Here is a 19,587-nt window from a genome sequence, read left to right on the forward strand (position 1 = left end):
ATGCACATTCTCAGAAATACCTGGTCAGGAATCCTATAGGAGTAGCAAAGAATGGCCTCTAAAGATATATCCCATTACCCCAAATTTAATACCTATACGTAAAGCTCACCAAATAGAAAGTTAGTAAAAATTGCTTGACAAGTGTGACATGTGGCTAAGAGTTAAGTCAACATTTTGCTGTTCCTTTGAATATTGTCATTCTTTATTTGTTCATAAATGTTAGTGAGAATTTTGGAGAATCCTTCTGAGGGTCTACTCATTTAAAAATCTAAATTATTATTAGAAAGATCAATGACTAAACTGAACCATCAGCGATATACTGGTTCACTTCATTCTCCTTAAAACAAACATCTCAAAATTTTATGCAAAGTTTTATACCTTGTAATGGTGACATTCCCCACATTAAAATGCCCCTGCCAACCCTGTGCCAAATGGGGACTGAAGATCACAGGTGTCAGAATACTCTGAGATTCTTGTTGAGAAAAGTATGTATTCCTGGCCTCACCTCAGATCTACTGAATTAGATGCTCTCTCGGCCCAGGAAGTGGCATATTTAACAAGCTCCTTGGGTGACTACTATCACACTAAACACTTTGGTGATCCCTGCTATATTATAAACCTATATAAAAATGTTGAAACTAAAGAAAAGTCTTTTGGGAATGATTTAGAATAATGGATAAGGAACAAACATGCAAATACACACACACACACACACACACACACACATTATTTCTACCAAAAAGTTACCATACCCCCATCAAGTATAAACTTGCTATTAAAACAAGGATTTAGGGAGCTAGAAGGGCCAAGGCAAAAAGATACTTCTGCTACTCAAACTGCTATTGTTAGCCCAATTCTTTTCTATTATGTTTTATTTTACACTATTTCAGACAGAAATTTATAATTCCATTTTAACATTGGGCTAAAGTAAAAGACCAAATGTTTGGAGGTAGTGAATAAAAATCCAGCACAGAAATAATCTGATCCATTAAACCTTTGGCATGTGCCTTGAAAAGTACATATGTTTCTTTGTGTTATTTCTCAGTATATTAATATGAGAAATGCACGAAGCACAGAGGTTAACAGGAATACTGAGAGGTTTGCTAGGCCACTTACAGTATAATTGTGACCTGTCATTACTCTGATGTTTTTTAAACAGTGATTAATCTTAGTGGCATATTTATAGATTATTTTCGGTCTAATTTTTTTTGTTGTTGTTAAAGAAATACAAAAGTGGGTCTCTGTGTATTTTCATCCTACAATATATTAAGAACATTACAAAAGCATAATAGAGTAAATTAATACAGAATGAGCTGGGGTAGGAAAGTTGCTATAACATAGTGGTTAAACTCATAATATCAAGAGCCAGACAGGGCTTCCCTGGTGGCGCAGTGGTTGAGAGTCCGCCTGCCGATGCAGGGGACACGGGTTCGTGCCCCGGTCCGGGAAGATGCCACATGCCGCGGAGCACCTGGGCCCGTGAGCCATGGATGCCGAGCCTGCTCGTCCGGAGCCTGTGCTCCGCAACGGGAGAGGCCACAACAGTGAGAGGCCCGCATACCGAAAAAAAAAAAAAAAACCCAAAAAAGAACCAGACAGCATGAATCCCAATATACCTAGATATCAGCTGTATGACATTACAGAATTTACTTGACCTTTCTGTGCCTCAGTTCCTTTTTCAGTAAAACAGGTCACTAACTGAGACCACCTGACCAGGTTATAATGATTAAATGACATCACACATGAAAAGTTCTTAGTATCTAGTGCACAGTAAGATGGCCTATAGTCTATTAGAATTTCTTACTCAGTTACAAAAAGCTCACCAGCAAGTCGAGGTGGATGGCAGAGATTAAAAGTCTGATTTCTAAAACCTTCTGAATTCAACACAGCTGAAAATTAAGAATCAAAAAGGGGCTTCCCTGGTGGTGCAGTGGTTGAGATTCTGCCTGCCGATGCAGGGGACATGGGTTCGTGCCCCGGTCCGGGAAGATCCCAAATGCCGCGGAGCGGCTGGGCCCGTGAGCCATGGCTGCTGAGCCTGCACGTCCGGAGCCTGTGCTCCGCAATGGGAGAGGCCACGACAGTGAGAGGCCTGCGTACCGCAAAAAAAAAAAAAAAAGAAAAAAGAAAAAAAAAAGTAATAAAACCAAAGTACTGTTTTGCTGTCATAAAGTTGTGTGAAGATTAGATGAAATAAGCTAGCACTCTTGTCCTAAAAGTATGTATACTCAGTGATGTACTTCATATGGCAGTATGTATCCCATGGGTAAATTAATATTAAGGGAATCACTTTCTAGATCCCATATTTCCATATGTATTATTTCTTAAGTTATATTGCCTGAGCAAGAGTACAGTCAAGAGATCATGTTGGCTCTTCTGTTCCCAACTCCCGTGTCTCAACATTCCTTTCCACCTTAGAAAAAAAGCATATTTCTCAGTGATCTCAAATACTGCAATGGTATATTGCCCTGTGGTGTAATGATTCTAGGGTACCAAATGGAATGATAATTCAAAATATTGGCGTTGGTCTATGATTGAGTAAAAACTATTTTTGCAAGTCAGATGACTTCTAAGTTATTTCTTCAAAAAAACTGAAAGAGAAACTCATCAAATTGTTTAAGTATTTTTGGTTAAGATCAATAAGTAATGTTTAGCTTATAACATGAAAGGTGTCCAAAGATTTGAGTGAAATGACTATGATATTATAAAACTCTTTCCACTCTAAAATTAAAAGTATTTAGATGAACAAGGACTTTCAATGTTCACATCTACAAATAAAGCAGGATAAAATGATGCTGAACCTGGACATTTTTAGGAATAACATGCATCAGTGGATACATGATCAGATTTTTTTTTTAAAAGCCATATTTTTCTCATTAAGAAATGCATTTCCAATAAAATTAGTTTCATGTTGAAAAATAATCAAAACTTATAATACATTTATATTATTATGATAAAGTATAAAATTTAAAGTCTAACAATACAAAAGAAAAAACATGTATCATTTAAAGTCTTAACCCAGAAATTTAAAAAAATATAAATGTCTAGTTATAGACATATATTTTGTTAAAGACAAATTCCATAGAGGGGCTTATAAAAGAAGTTCAAGCTTAAAAAATAGGAAAACAGAATAAAATCTGGTGAGAAGTTCAATTAAAAATATTAGTTCAAGGGAACAAAAATCTATGTAAAACTTTCAACTATTATATAGAGCTTGCTTATGTATTTTTAAATAAGATGATGAGTATAAAGTCACTGCTCTTTAGACTCTATTAGGTTTATTTACAAGAATGATGTAGCAATTTCATTTTAAGAATGAATATTTGCAGAACTCGGGAAATTCTGTCTTTTGCTATCAAGTAAACTTATAGTCAAAATTTGTAAAGGTCGGGCCTCCCTGGTGGCGCAAGTGGTTGAGAGTCCGCCTGCCGATGCAGGGGATACGGGTTCGTGCCCCGGTCTGGGAGGATCCCATGTGCCGCGGGGCGGCTGGGCCCGTGGGCCGTGGCCGCTGAGCCTGCGCGTCCGGAGCCTGCGCGTCCGGAGCCTGCGCGTCCGGAGCCTGTGCTCCGCAACGGGGGAGGCCACAGCAGTGAGAGGCCCGCATACCGCAAAAAAAAAAAAAAAAAAAAAAAAAAAAAAATTTGTAAAGGTCAACCTAAAATGAGTGAAGGGTACATGGTATATAATTTTTAAAATGTAGGGTATTTGTGAGCATAAAAATTTGAAGACCACAGACATAATATGTATAGAATCCTTAGTATACTTTCTGCACCAAACTGAATCAAAGTGCTGGACTTTTTGCAAGAGCATAGCAAAGAGGTTAAGCTGGCCTGACCAGACTCCTTTGCCTCCTCTATTCCAATCCTAACTCTTCCTGCACCATTACGCCTGTATCATCTTGGCAGTCTGTACCTTTAATGCATCAGATACTCCATGGGTCTCTCAAAGGCTTACCATGCCCTACACTTAAGGACCTCTCGGAACTTATCAGGTATTCACATGATACAAAATTGTCTGGGCTGCACACCAGGATACTCCTCCATCCAAGAAGGCTGTAGGCAGCTTCCATGGTTGATGAGCGTTATGGCAAACAGGCTATAAACATGACTTTGGAAGACTCTCAGTGCATAGTGTAGTCATGCAAAGAGCAGGGATACTGTACACTGAAATGGCTTATCTCTGCAACATTGGTTATCTCTTTCCTTTTACTGCTAAAAGGATACCATTGTATGGGGATGACAGGAAAGAAGTAAGTGAAGAGAGAACAGAAGGCTACCAATACTGTTGTCTTCTATATTTTAAGAGTCTGAGAATGTAACTTAGGTTCATTGATATTTAAGTGCTTGTCCTGGGAGAAAACTGTTATTATTCAGTATGTTAGTATCTACACAAAGTCAAAAAGGAAAACATAATATTTCACAGTCGTGAGCTTAATTTTACCCTTGTCTACCTCTGACACCTTCAAAGAATTACTAATATCCAAAAATTGTCTTTAGTGGCACTCAGAATGGATTCTCTTCACATAAACAATGGTTTGCAATCAACATTTAATCTGGAATGGGGTGACATATTCTTTCTATTCTGAAACATCAAATATTGTGCTCCAAACTTTTTCTAGGAATTAATTCTGACCTTATTATCTACAATTTGTTTCAGATACTTAACTGTGGGCAGAGATTCTGCATTTATTTATAGAATACCATGCTTCTCTAATTTTACCTTGGATTGAAGCCTTTTAAGTTATTTGAGAAGTAAGTTATTCAAACCAAAATGTTCAGTGACACTAACTGTACTTCATCTACTGTTCAATGCATATTCTCAGGCCCTCCCATACTTATGTGTCAGAAATTCAAGAGGAAGACTCCAGCAATCTGTATTCTAATAAGTCCTCCAGGTATTGGTACACATTAAAGTTTGAGAACCACTGATCTCCTGGAGTCTCACCTCACCAGCAGGACTTACATAAGTAAAAACTGGCTACAGTTTAGAAGTTAAATAGAAATATTTCCTTTATCAACATACATGAATCCTGATACATAAAGGAATCATATATACAAATCTTAAGTCCAACAATTAAGGGTTAATTTATTTTCTATTATGTGATCAGGCATTTGCTTCTAGAGGGTTTCAAGATCTTTAACTACTGAGAACCAATGACATTTTGATAGTTCTCTAGATGTTAGGAATAAATTTGTTAGCTTTATAGTCAGAGTTTGCTGGAGAGTTTGGGCCAATGCTTACGGATTTAAGCCAATGAATGGATAAAGATGGTGAAGAATCTCATTCTAATCATGCCCTCCTTTCCTAATTTCCCTTTTCACTGTTTGGTCTTCTTCTCCTTTTCCTTAGGGAGCCGAGTGATTGATAGCCTAATCCAATGACTATTACAGCTGCCTCAACTAGGACTCTTTTCCTTATCATTAGCAGTTAGCCTATGGTTAAATTCACAGCTCACTGCTTGGTACAGCCCCTGAGATTTAAGGGTCTGGCCTTTAGAAAATATTTAACATAAAACTGAAATCTTGACATACTGAGAACTCAGTTCTCTGCAAGGCTTCTTTAATTAATCCAATGTACTGTACCATTGTTCTGTATGAGACTGTGACATGGTGAACTGTTTCTGAAGCTTACAGAGATGTGTAGCTCTAAATTAAACAGTCACTGACATATACCTACACTGATTTTTAGTACAGTAGATATGCATGAATCTGTGAATATTTAAATTCAAACTCAAACAGTGACAAACTACTCTCTAGTTTTACTTTCATAATAGAACATTTTTGATTAATTTCAAGCTTGAAATCATTCTTTATGAAAACACACACACACACACACACACACAAGAAAGAAATTTAATAATTCATTACCATTGCTGCAAAGGTAAGTTTTCTTAATATGCTTGTCAGTGTCCTTTAGTTTACAAAGTCTATCAAATATTTTCTTAGGAGCTGGTAACAGACATTAATTTATTTTCCTAATTTTGAGCAAAGAAAACATATATACTATCCAGATACCCAAGAATTTTTTGGCTCTTACACATCATTCGATTTTATCATTTATCTGCAGTTATTTTAAAATACCTAAGGAAAGAATATAGACCTTGATCTATGCTTTAAACCTTTGCCCTTGCTCCAGTCTGTCGATGAGCTGTAAGCGTCTATGAATATGGCAGCTGAGTCCCAGATGAAAAATTATGCATCTCATAAACTGCTATTCTGCTGAAATGTCAAGCCAAGGCAAGGCTGTACCTCAAACTCAGCACTTGGCATTTTCCTTCTGTCTGCTTTGTTGCCGTGAAGCAAACATGAACAGTGAGGATTTGTGTAGGGCAGGTAGCAGGCGAGCTCACTGTCAAAAATCTATTATTAGGGCTCTGATCTCCTGCATAGACCAACGACGGCCAAACAGTGAGAAACTCTGGCTTCGGGAAAAGCAATATAATGCAGAAGGGGATTCTTTGTCAGTCTGTACATGAATATATTCAAATAAGCATGATTTAAATGAGAATAGTTCTAATGGTGAGCTTCTCTCAACTAAACTGATAATTTATAATGAAAATTGTAATTCAACATCTTTATTTGATATGCCTACTTTTGACTATTCTGCAAATATAGTACATATATTTATACAACAAGTTCTTTAAGAATTTGATCAGTTAAACTTGTGATAGTCTAAGAATGTTTTTACATATGTGAATAATAGACTAGAATTTCTTGCATTATGTTGGTACATATAAAAAAAGAAAATAGATAAGTGAGTATAAAATGGAAGGCTCTCCTTTTAATTATTCTTTTTGGCATGATTTATTACTGCTTTTTTATTCATTTAAATATTATCTTTATCAGGTTATTTTAGGTATTTCAGTATTAAAATCTAAGCTCTTATTGATAAAGATGGTTACAATAGATAGCTGAAATTTTATGACGGATAGTAGGTGTGTCTTTCTGAAAGGATTATATGCATCAGTAATCATGTGATTGACACATAAAAAAATCCAGCCCATTAAAAACTACTTCCTATAAAAAATAGCAGTACTGCATTTTATGATATAATTGTAACATATAGTATAAGAACTTCAAGCAATCTTACCCAAATTTTCAGTTGCTTGCATGTGTGAAAATAGTTATTCAAAGCAAAATGTAACTGAAACTTCTGAGTTTCCAATCTAGTATATGTTTTGTCATCTTCTCCATTTTACACAATAGTCACTAATAAATACAACAAAATAAGTTTAAATTTATGCTTAGAGTGGGTTACATTGGATTTGTGTTTATATAGTGCCCAGTAGTTGAGTGCATGCTGCTAAGTCCCGGCAACTCTTGAGTAACTATTTTAAAGACAAACATAAAATATGCAGTGTGGAGCCAATGCTTAAGATTCTTTTTTAAGCTACTATTGATACATTATTGATACATCAATTCCCTCAAGTTTTCTGAACTATACACTTTGTACTCATTTCTAGCCCTACATTGTCATAGAGTTACAAATTACTAGCAAATTTCTAACTTGCACCTTCTTTTGTTGGTAATTCCCATATTGATTTTACAAAGAAAACACCTTTAGGCTTGTAACTATAAGAGCTCAGTTAGTGTTCACTGTCCAATAGCCCACATAGCTGGATATCAAATCATATATCATTTATTTGTAGAATGTAAGAACATTTATGGAGTATACCATTATCATTTGTTGAGAAATACACCATCATTTCTTAACCTCTGTAATATCCTTCACGTGATTAGTAAAATATGGGTTCCTGAAACAGAGATCAAATCTTGAAGGCCGTCTTTGATAAATTATTCAGAAATCAGTATAAAGTTTATAAGTATTAGTAGTGAATAATAATAGTGTTCTACTGTTTTAACTAAGTTGATACAGAATCAATAATTTCAAACATCTAAAATTTGAAATTGAGGCCAAGAATTTCCCTTTTTTGATAAAATAAAACAAATTTAGCAAATAATTTAAAATGAGTTAATTTTTCAACCTTGTAGAAAGTAAATTATATTGAGCCTAAAGTATCTATCATCATCTCAAAGTGCCTTCTGCAGAGAAATTTCAGAACTTTTCCCTATATGTGTGTGTGTGTGTATGTGTTTTCATGTAAAACAAATGAAATATGTGCGGGACAACGGAATAACAACAAACCTAAGGAATATGCCCATCCCCCATTAATAAAAAGAACCTTTTAAAACATAATAAGGAACAATAACAAAAACTCCTTCAAATGAGTTTACCCCATCGCTTGATTACTATTCCTCCCGATGCAGCTATAAATGAATAAAAGTTATCCTTGTGAAGTCAGTTGCAAGAAAGACATATCTTTAGTTATGCCATGCAGGACTCATTTTTAACCATCTCTAAAAGAACCTTATCTACAGGGAGGACTTCATGAGAAAATGTCCCACCACAGCTGGATAACACCATTTATACAGGTGACAGTAATCACTGAGTTAGGGGCAAGTTTAAGATACCATTATTTTGGGGGACAAGGTCAAGAAAAGGGTCAAAATTTGAAGCTAAATCAAGAAAAAAATAACCAAACTAAAACTAGGTAAAATAATGAGTAATTCACTTGAGGACAGAGTTTATAAATAATGTTCCTGATGAGATTAGTGTTCCTTCTAACCAAATAAATAAAGCCAAGGAATTTTCTCCCCTCCCCCTCAAAAAAAACCCAACAATAATTTATTCAACTGTGTAGTGATACATGAACTAATTGCTATTTGATGTTAAAAAGTGTTCTGCATGGATTCTAGAAAAAAAGAAAGTTAGGTGGTAACAACTTACAGTATTATGCTTCTACTGTCCAAAGAAAGGTAGAGAACGTTGATTCTTTAGAGGCAATGATTTAGACAGAAGTACTTGTATGGTGGAGAGCTTACTTAGTCATCCTAGTTTCATGAAAATATTCCTTATGAATACTGAACAAGCTTTCTTTTGATACTGTTCTCACTATGAAATCACCTTTAATAGACTCCTACTGTTATCACAAATCTTGCCAGGTATTTCTCCTACAATTAAAATTTAGGTTTAGAAGTCATTTTACTATGAATTTGATTCTTGTGTTTGACCACCTTCCCCACTCCAATAACCTACAGATGAGTTGGAAAATGCAGTTTCTAAAATAACAAAGCTGAGGATGAGACCTTGGAATGAAGTCCTAACTCTCCCTCTTGATATAAATTTTAAACTTCAACAAGTAGAAGTTACTTCACTTAATGACTTCTACAGGCATAATGACATCTTTTATTTAACAAAGAGACCTCCCTCTAAAACAGCAGCTTTCTGACATTTTTGAAGTTAACTACAATAAAAAATTCATTTTACATCATGACCTAACACAGAAATATATATATGTGCACATTACATGTATAACTAAAAAAAGATGTTTGACCAGTGTTTATCCCAACTGTGTGCAAAGCATTCTGACAGTTTTTTCTGTTCTATTTCATTAAAAAAAAAATTTGTTCAGAGTTCATTAAGCTTGATTCCATAATACACTCATGAGTTGGGAACCAAAGTTTGAGAAACATTGCTTTAGAATATTCTAGAATCCAGACTGATCATATTTGAAATAATTAAACTGACATTCCTTAGCTGAGGTTCTGTTTTTGAAGCTAGTCACTGCACCTTACTAGCTAATATGTTTTAAAAGAAGGACATTATTGAAATGTGACCATTGTTCTATAGCACGTGCCCTACTCTAGTTCCTCACCATTTCCCCATTGAAACAAAACAAAATATTCATTTCAAATAGCAGGGATCTTATTCTGAGAAAAAGAAAAAAAGACTGATAGAGAGCTAGAAAGTATGGAAAGAGAAAAATAGCCTTCCCTGGTAATGAAAAGTACGTACTGTATTTCAGGTGGCTATCCAAAATTGAACTCTTTTTAGCTTTCACTTAAAAAAAAAATCTATGATTCAAGCAGCTCTTCTAAAAGTAGATATTCCAGTGTTCTGAGAGAACACTTGGGTAAGTATTAGCACTGTGCTGTGGGAATTTTTTTTTTTTAATTTTGTAAAAATACCTGGCATATTTTGTGTAGTTTTCTATATTGAAGCAGCATAATTCATAAAACTAGGAATGGTATTTAGCCATTTTGATATTTTCATCACTCCTAAAATTTGAAGCCATTATTATTTAACACATTTTTGTTAGGCTAGGTTTTGCTATAACTCATTCTGAAGGTACTTTGTTATAGAACTTACTTCTGTCCTAAAATATATTATCATTGCCTGTTTAAACTGCTTTTCAGATTATATTACCTTTAAATTAAAGCAAACATTGCTTTAAAGGAAAAAAACTATTAATTTTGTCAATATAGAGAGAGTCTATTTTCAAAACAAATTGTTTATAATGTGAAGGGACTTATTATAGAACCTATTAGAAATGAGGTACAAACCCTTAAAAATGTTAGGGACATTTTGTTGTTTAAAATGAAAGTTCTACCCAGGCTTGGTTGAGTTTATAACCCAAGTGAATATTTATAGATGAATTTATAAATCTTAGAAATAGAGTTTTATGGAAATGTTAACGGGCCCTGAGGTACAGCTAAACTTGTTTGCAGATGCTGCTATAATTTCCAGTGGGTGTATGCTTAAAAGACTGCAACACAAAAGACTTTTTCTAATGCTGTAATTCCGTCAGTTTATTAGTCTGAGTTATAGTATGGGAGAATATTCAGAAACTGCAGCTTAAATGAGAAAACGCGAACGGTGTTACTTATATAAAATACTACTGCAATAGTTCTTTTATTAATTTTTAATGTTCAGCACCCTCTGTGACCTCCTTTATTCTCTTGCTGTCAACATGGCAGGCTGGAAAAATTGAAATGGGCTGACAGAAAACATAGTGCACGTTACAGCCCAACTCTGGAATCTCTGACTCTCTTTCTGAGACACATGCTAACTTGCTCCATGTTATTCTGCATTACAATAATATTTAAGGCCCTGTTTGATAGCTCCTGATAAAAGGGAGTTCTGTCTGGACCCTGAGCAGGTGCTCCTCATCAGCCTTCCTCTTTCTGACACTGTGGGAATGGCATTCAATTAAAAGCAGAATATACTTTTTTTTTTTTTTTTAAATCATGGCTTATAGGCACACTTCACGCTCTCAAAACGTAATACCTCAGCATGGAGAGAGCTTTATTTGTGTCTATGCAGCCTCTTCCAAAGGCACATTTTGGTCTGATTCAGCAATGCTTTTCTTGAACAGTGGGACACTGCTATGTTATGTATATTTACCACTGTCTCTATCACCAAGGAGACTAATCCTCATACCAGTACAGTCAAGAACCTCACAGCATTGTCTTTACAAGACCAAGTTCATGTTGTCACAGCAACAGAGTGCACAGGGCAAAAGATACTGAACAGGACTTTGGGATTAAAACTTCTCTTTCTGGTTCAAATGCAAGTGTTTTATGATGAGAGAAAGTGTGCAAAGGTATGAGGTCTGCAAATATCTTGTCAGCTGAAGCTATAAATGTAATGTTTTAATTATTTATTTCACAGTTGTGAAGGTAAGATTTTTGAAGAAGGTAGATTTCAAACTTCTAGGAAGACTGGAAACTAACCCAGACTATGAAAAAAGATATTAAAATCAGGGTGCTTATATTCTTCTTTTAGAAGGCCTTGTTATTAGCCTTTACTAATTAATGATGAGACAATTGTGACAATGAGAAATTCTGAGTAATGTACAGACTGCAAGAGAATAGAATTTGTATGAAACCCTATCTTGGTATACTCTCCTCTTGTGCTATCAGTCACTTGATCAATCTGTTCCATCTGTCATAACTATTAGGAGTTCTGACCAGCAGTGAGTTATAAGAATTTGGAATCATAAAAGGCACAATATTCTTGCTTGTAACATGATCTCTTGATTTTTCACCAACCTCCAAGGAAGCAAAAATGCAAGGAGAGGGTAACACCTACCGGACACTCCTCCGTACGTAGTCCGTTTCCCAGTGCCCACTGCTGGCCAGGGTGTGCCATCGGCTTTTAATCCCATGAGACCTGAGACGGTGTTGGTGGCTGTAACACCGTCTGCGCCACCTATGAAAAACACAACATTTTTCTGCAGTTCTTAAAGGGACGATTGCTAAAACCCATTCAAACCCACACAACCCAGAAAAATACACACTCTACTTTCTCTTGAGAACATTTCCTCCCCTCAAATATATTCACTAATTTCATTCCTATAATTATACTTAAAATGCTAGACATAAAAATTTTAAATTAACACCACTTTATTTTTCCAGTTATTATACAGATTTGTGGATGCCAAATGTTTTGTATTCAGTGTTATTTTCCAGGTAATTTACAATATCTTTACAAATCAGGATGCAATTTCCATTGGATAGCACACAAGCATATATGATTTGTAAAATCATGCATTGACTGTATGATTTATGTATTTAAGATATTTATTGAGCATGTGTTTAAGGCAGTGTAGATCCCATCAAATATAAAGGGAACTCATAAGAAATTTCACCTGTGGAAGCAGCTATCTTTTTAAAAAGTTTCATTAAAGGTTCAGATGCTATTGCTGGACTGTTATATTGTGAAGTCATTCATTTTGGAGTGGTTTGTTGTGACTGTGGCTTCGTTTCACAATTGTTTGTGTGTAAACCAGGTGTTTATTAGGAAAAATGATAGATATTCTTGTATTCCCGGGCCACTTACTAGCTTGATTATAGGTATGGATCTGTTACATTTGTGAGGTCAAGGGCTCAATTTAATACTTTTCTTAAAGTTTAAAGAGAGGTATGCACACATATTTGTGGATAAAGATATACTTTAGTATAGCTATGAAACTTAGGCCCATACTTACATAACGAGGCAATTGATGTAAGTCAGGTTCTTACCTTCCTTTGCAGCTCTGGCAATGCTTACGATATCAGTGACATTTGGGGTCAACTTGGCAAAAAAAGGAATCTGAACAGCTTGCCTAACCCAGCGACAGATGTTTCGCACCAGCTCTGGATCCTGTTCAAATAGGTCAGTTAAATATAGAACATAATTAAAGAATTGTGATCAAAATGTGTGCTGGAACAACAGCAAAGCTGGAGATGTGCAAGACAAATCCAACTTGACAATGAGCAACATGATATATTTCTCAAATTCCTCCTCAGTATTACATCTAGACTCATTAGGGAACTAAGGTTAACACACTTCAAGTGAACTGCAAATTCATCACCTAAAGGTTAAATTCCTCAAGGGAGCCTTTGGAAAATAAAATTACAAAGAACCAAATGGAAGAAAGTGTTTCCCACTTCCAGTTAAATAATGTCAGAAATAAAACGTAAACTTCTGGTGACAAGTTCGGGAACCATTACAGAATTTCTAACGACCTCATTGGTTTAAGCCTAATAAAAATATTTGAATAGCTGACTCCCAGGTGAATGGTATGAAATCTGAAGCCTATTGTTTTCATTATTAGAAGACTTAGTCTTGTTGAATTGTATTCAAAAGAAAATATGTGACTTCCTAATCAATCTAATTATGGTATATAATATATGTTAATATGGGGTAATTCAGCCTTAGGTTACACACGAGCTGATCAGTAACTTTAGCTTACTTTTGCAAATGTTGCCAAGAGCTGTGTAGCACTTTTCAACATTGGTCAACTTGAAAGAATTGATTAAAATGACAAGAATGAAACAAAATATCAAATGCTCATTTTTAAAAGCAAGGAATAGATGTTTTCCTGCGCCTGCTTCTTGTGATTTTTCAGGCTTCTATTTTCTCATGGGACAAGTATCATTTAGAGGGCAATCACCTATCCTTTCCATTGAAAATAACTCAGCAGTAGTAATGTTCTTTGATTTCAACACATACAATAGTCCTTTTTTTCATTACTTTTAGTGCAAAATTTATTCTGACAGGTACTGATAATGTGCTTTGATGAATTACATTAAAATATGCAATAGCAATTCATTATTGAACTTGGTAATATTATCTTAGGAAGTTAAAATGCTTTTTTTAAAAAATAAAAGATCCACCCAGAAAAATGCAGACATATATTTAAACTATGAAACAGTAGGCAAGTATTTCATTTGTAATTAATATTTTTACATGTAAGAAAGTTGCTCTTTGCATTTTAACCTTTCAAATTCTTTTAAGATGAGATTTCTAATGTTATAACCTTTAGAAAGAACCTTTTCACTTAGGGTTAATGTATCTTGATCAGTCATCTTGTATTACTCTACAAGTTACGTGTTTGTGTGCTAAGACACTGTGATGAGGTAATTTCTGTTGATTGTTATTGTCGCTATTCAGCAAAACTAATCATTTCAACAAGAAATCTTTGACTTGGCTTGTTCTCTTTTCAGAACAGTAATTTCTTCATTAAACATAAATATTAAAAAAGCACTATATGGAATGCTCTACAGGGCATATTGTGTATTATGAATAGTAAAATCTGGAGACTTAGCTGTACAAATTCTAACTCATGAAAATGGAGATCTGCCCCTGCCCATGCAATGCTCATGAAATATTTATAACCACTGCATTGGCATTATGAAGACAGTTGCATCTTTGCGACTTTCATTTTTAAGTTATGAATTTCCATGGGACTTAGCCTAGAAATGACAGTAACTCTAGATGACATCAATTGCATGTCCTTTGTGAAAGCTCTCTTTAAGGTAGAATTTGCCAATAATTTAAAGATCACTTGAATTGCATAATACATGGAGGGTAGCCTGATAAGAATTAGTAAAACAAATTTAAAATATTATCTGGTTCCAATAGAGTAAAGACTAATAATCTGATATAGGTTTCTAAGTGGCTTTCAATACTATTGACCACCGTGTCTTTATATTTACTTTGAACAACTGTCACACTTTTTTCTGTTGATTCTCACTAGCTGAATACTTTAAATGGATGCCTCAAACATTGTTTAACAATTTGAAATTTGTTCAGAGTTTTTCAGTTTTTGTAAAAAAATATGGTCCATTGGTTACCTTTATTTACTTGAATCATCTGCTGCTATTTTGAGATACCATAGTTTAATCCTCTGATAGTTCTATGAGTAAGGTTTATGGTGTTCAGATATATTTTACCTGTCTTCCTACTCAGTTAAGCCAGTTGTTTACTAATCCTCATACCCAGCTGAAACACAATTTGATTACCTGAGAATTTTAAAGACAACTTATAGCCAACATTATTATAAAAATTATTGACTGTCCCATAAATTGCAAAGTTCTGTTTGACAGGCATAATAGGGAATATTCTAATACAACTAGAAATGTGATGAGGCTAATAACATGAAAAAATGAATCTGTATACTTTGGAGAAACTATTCACACATTCCTAATTTCCTCACATTTTTGATATGAATGATCGAGATCTACAGACAATTAATAGTGCTTCTGCATCTTGACCTTCTCATTTGCTAGTGATAGCATCAGGTGGCATGGCCCTTCCTAACAAGCCAATTTTTAGAATCTTATTGAAATGAATAAATTTTAGACAATTTCTAATTCTCCCCTCCAAAAAGTCTTCAGGATAGGAAATACACAAAGTTACTACAACCTCTCAGAGAGACTGAGACTTTAACATTATCCACACCAACAAAAATTAAATAAAAGAAGACAATTCTGGATTGCTTTTCTACTTCTAGGCATATAACATTGTAGGCACTCAAAAAAGTTTGTTGTGTCAATGAAAGAAGACTAAATGAAAACTTGGCAGATTTTCAATTTATTTCCTTATGTATCCATCAATTTATAGATTATGTTTGGGTTTAAGAAAAACACAAATATATGTTATGATAGATACTGTCTAAAAGAATGAAATTCACTAAGACTTCTTTACAAAGCAGGAAAAATTCTGAAGAAAAATGGTAGATAATCATGGATAAAAGAACAGCTTAACAAGTCTTTTAAAGTGTCTAGTCAACAAAAAGCCCCCCTGTATCACCAATTTTTTACTGGCTCTTCCTGCAGATATTCATAATGCCCATTCCTGATCATGATTTGTAATCTCTTCCATAGCAACTGCTTGTGTGTGTGTGTGTGTATACTACTTTAATACCTGTTAACCCTTTTGTTATTTATATGATCACCAAAGAAAGCTGTGAGGGAGCAGGATGGGTTTTCCTGTGATGGAGGTGTGTGATATTACTAGCAAGAAAGCAGTGAAGCCCTTAAAGGAATGAGTGACAGGTCTGGGGAGCACGTGGTGGTCTTGGGGTTACTACATGACGTGAAGGTAACAGATCAAGCTTGTGAGGTGCTAAGAAGAGGATAAAAGCAAACTAGAGGGCTTCCCTGGTGGCGCAGTGGTTGGGGGTCCGCCTGCCGATGCGGGGGACACGGGTTCGTGCCCCGGTCTGGGAGGATCCCACATGCCGCCGAGTGGCTGCGCCCGTGAGCCATGGCCGCTGGGCCTGCGCGTCCGGAGCCTGTGCTCCACGGCGGGAGAGGCCGCGGCAGTGAGGGGCCCGCGTACCGCAAAAAAAAAAAAAAAAAAAAAAAAAAAAAAGCAAACTAGAGATAAATGTGGCCTCTGACAATTTTAATGAGGAGCAACCCTGTGTCTGTCTGCAATTAATACACTCTGGAATAGATTCCTATGAAAACCAAATGACAGTGACAACAGCAAAAAGCAGAAAATGTAGTTCTGAGCACATTGTTTGTTGCAGAAATTTCCATTGTCCAAAACTGGCTTCTTTTAAAAGCTTAATTTTCTATGTGGGCCACAAGATAATAATTTTTAATTCTGGTAACTAGCATGTCTCTAGTTACACATTAAGGGGGGTTCTATATATGATGCACCCTGCTGCTTTTGAGGACCCTTAGATGACCTCTCCATTGTAGGACAGGTATTTTCACCAATTACCTAGGGCATCAAATCTCACTGATTTCATGCCCTGTACACAGGAATAAGCACTAGAGAATGAGATTGTGAGAATTTCTTGATAAGTTAAATTACTAGTGAAATTTTTGACTTTAAGAAACATTTTCTCCAATTTCCCTGGTAATTTCCACTCTGCACAATTCTTTTCAAAATGGTTTTCTTAGAAGGTGGCATTTCAATGAACTCACTGAAAAATTTTACCAGTTATAAAATGTTTTCTACTAAGGAACTCTTAAGTCTTAATTCACATGGCATGCTGGGAAGTAGCTAGCATTTTTATGTCCACTTTTCTGATAGACAGAACTAGGGTCCAGAAGATCAATCTGAGTACCTATTTCACCTTCTTAATTTTCTTTCCCATTATCATGTCCTAAACCATCATCTTCTTTAGCAAAATTGCTCCTTAAAGTAAAATGCAGCCATCAATTGTAAACTAGACTATAAAAGGCTTCTACTTCATTTATACCTGTAAGACTAGCTGTAGCTTCAGAGTAATAGGTAAAAGTGATATATTTTTCCTTCTATGTCAGTAAAGTAAGACAGAAAGAGTTAACTACTCCAGGTAGAATTATTAGTAAATGCAAAGACTAGGCATCAGAATGGGGATGTTTTAAATTAACTTACATTTTAGCATGTGTCCTTCTTGCACCAGTTTTCCTGATTTAAGAATTCTAACAATGGCACAATCACCTTGGAAAACCGTTTGGCAGTTTCCTCTAAAGGTAAATGTGCACTTACTAATCCATGCAGCAATTCTACTCTGAGTTATATATCCAAGAGACATGAAAATATATATCCACACAAAGACTTGCACACAAAAGTTCATAGCAACTTTTTCAAAATAGCTCCAAATTGGAAACAACTCAAATATCCATTAGTATGTGAATGAAGTGGCATGTCTACACAACAGAGTACTATTCATCAATTAAAAAAAAAAACTAAACTACTGAATCATGCAACAATTTGGACTTAATCAAGGAAACATTATTCTCAGTTAAAGAAGTCCACAAAATGGTACATGCTGCATGATTACATTTATATGAAATTCCACAAAGGAAAAGCTACGCTGACAGAAAGCAGAGCATTGGTTGCTGTCACTGAGGTTTGGGGATGGGAAAGAAACTAAGTGGGAAAGGGCATAAGGAAATTTTTTAGGGTAATGGAAATGTTCTGTATCTTGATTGTGATGGTATTTACATGAGAGTAGACATTTGTCAACACATACCAAATTCTATACTTAAATATATTTTTTTCTGTTATAAGTAAATTATACCACCACAAATTTCATTTAAAATTTTAAAATAATTCCAAGGGTGTTCAAATATAAATAGAAAAATTAAAGCCAGTGGCATTCTAGGCAATGTGGGTTCTATCCTTTTAACAAATTTATTTACTGACGACAAGGCACTGCAACTAGCCTATGCTGGAGACAAAGATGAGTGGGACAAGGAAGGCAGAGTCTACTAGGAAGTACAACCCAGGCACATAAATAACATGTATGTTGGAGGTTAAGTATAAAAAAGGAGATCCAGATATGCTCTCTTATTTCAGAGTATTTCAGAGCATGTAGCACAGAGTTCAGCGCATAGTAGGCAGTCAACAAATACCGTCGACTTGATAGAGCTCACATTGCATAAATTAACATTGGCTTTCTTATTTCTATTCACTCAGAGGAAAGCTGGGAGTATAAAATTACTGGTTCCAAGATAACCTAATAGACAACTGTTTCAGGCACTATGTATTATGTTAGACAATGGTGTTAAAGATATATAATACACTATCTCTATTCTTAAAAACAAAACAAAATAAAACACTTCATAATCCAGGGGGGAAATGCATATAACAAACATATAATATGAATATAAAATGCTATAAGTCTATAGCAATGTATCTGTATATGCATATAAAATATTATATATATATATATATTTTTTTTTTTTCTCCACTTCCCTTGTGCCTTAAGTTGAAGATGACACAGAACTAAACTGCTTGTGTGTTCTCTCCTCCCCAGGCACCCGTAGCCTTCTCCATTCTGATTCTTGCTTCAGGCTTTTCTTTCTCTCTCTCTGCCCAGAATGTCCTTCATCTCTTGTCCCTTGGATAACATCACTTCCATCCTACCTCAACACAGGATGGATTAATAAATAATGACTCCCTTTTAAATACTCTCATAATGTTTCTTTATTACTCATTTATCACAGTGTTTTATAATCATGTTTTTTTTTTTTCGCCATCTCTACCAGACTATTAGTCTTTTAGGGGATATATCCTACTCTTTTATCCTGATCCTCTTATGTAGAGTCTAAGACACTAAAGATAATAAATACTGTGTTGAAGAAAAGAATGAAGAATTCCTAAATGTGGATCAGATTTCCACAGTGAGCAAGATAACAACTGTCCCTTCCCTTCAATGGAGCCAAAATAAGGTGGAGATATTAGTAGTTCTTGCTCCATAAGTCAGTGGAATTTGGAAACAGTCTTTTGCTGTTCTCTACCAGCTAGCTGAACTGCCTGGAAGACAGTTGTGCCCTCCTGTGGCCCGGCAATCCATTAAAAACTCCCTGAGGTCCCGATTGCCCATGGCCCTTCCTGTCTAAATCTTTAGGATATTGAAGATTTTCCAGTCTGCACTTCTAACCTTGCCTCAAGTCCCAGTCCTTGGTCCCTGGGCCTGGTGGGGAAGTCTATCCATAGTTTTGCCAGTTAAAGGGAACTTGCATTCCTTTA

At 35.3% G+C, this 19,587-nt stretch overlaps 1 protein-coding gene across 1 annotated transcript in view; it reads right to left on the reverse strand.

The window, feature by feature from the left end:
• DPYD (dihydropyrimidine dehydrogenase) overlaps positions 1 to 19,587 on the reverse strand; it is an 820,949-nt gene that overhangs the window by 204,316 nt on the left and 597,046 nt on the right. The window contains exons 17-18 of the mRNA XM_060090168.1: positions 12,867 to 12,987; positions 11,935 to 12,054 (exon numbers count right to left, since the gene is read on the reverse strand). Of these exons, the coding sequence (XP_059946151.1) occupies positions 11,935 to 12,054; positions 12,867 to 12,987 (241 nt within the window). The remainder of the gene's footprint in view (positions 1 to 11,934; positions 12,055 to 12,866; positions 12,988 to 19,587) is intronic.

Source organism: Mesoplodon densirostris, chromosome 2, assembly GCF_025265405.1.
Source record: "Mesoplodon densirostris isolate mMesDen1 chromosome 2, mMesDen1 primary haplotype, whole genome shotgun sequence".
In the NCBI taxonomy this organism is placed as follows: domain Eukaryota; kingdom Metazoa; phylum Chordata; class Mammalia; order Artiodactyla; family Ziphiidae; genus Mesoplodon; species Mesoplodon densirostris.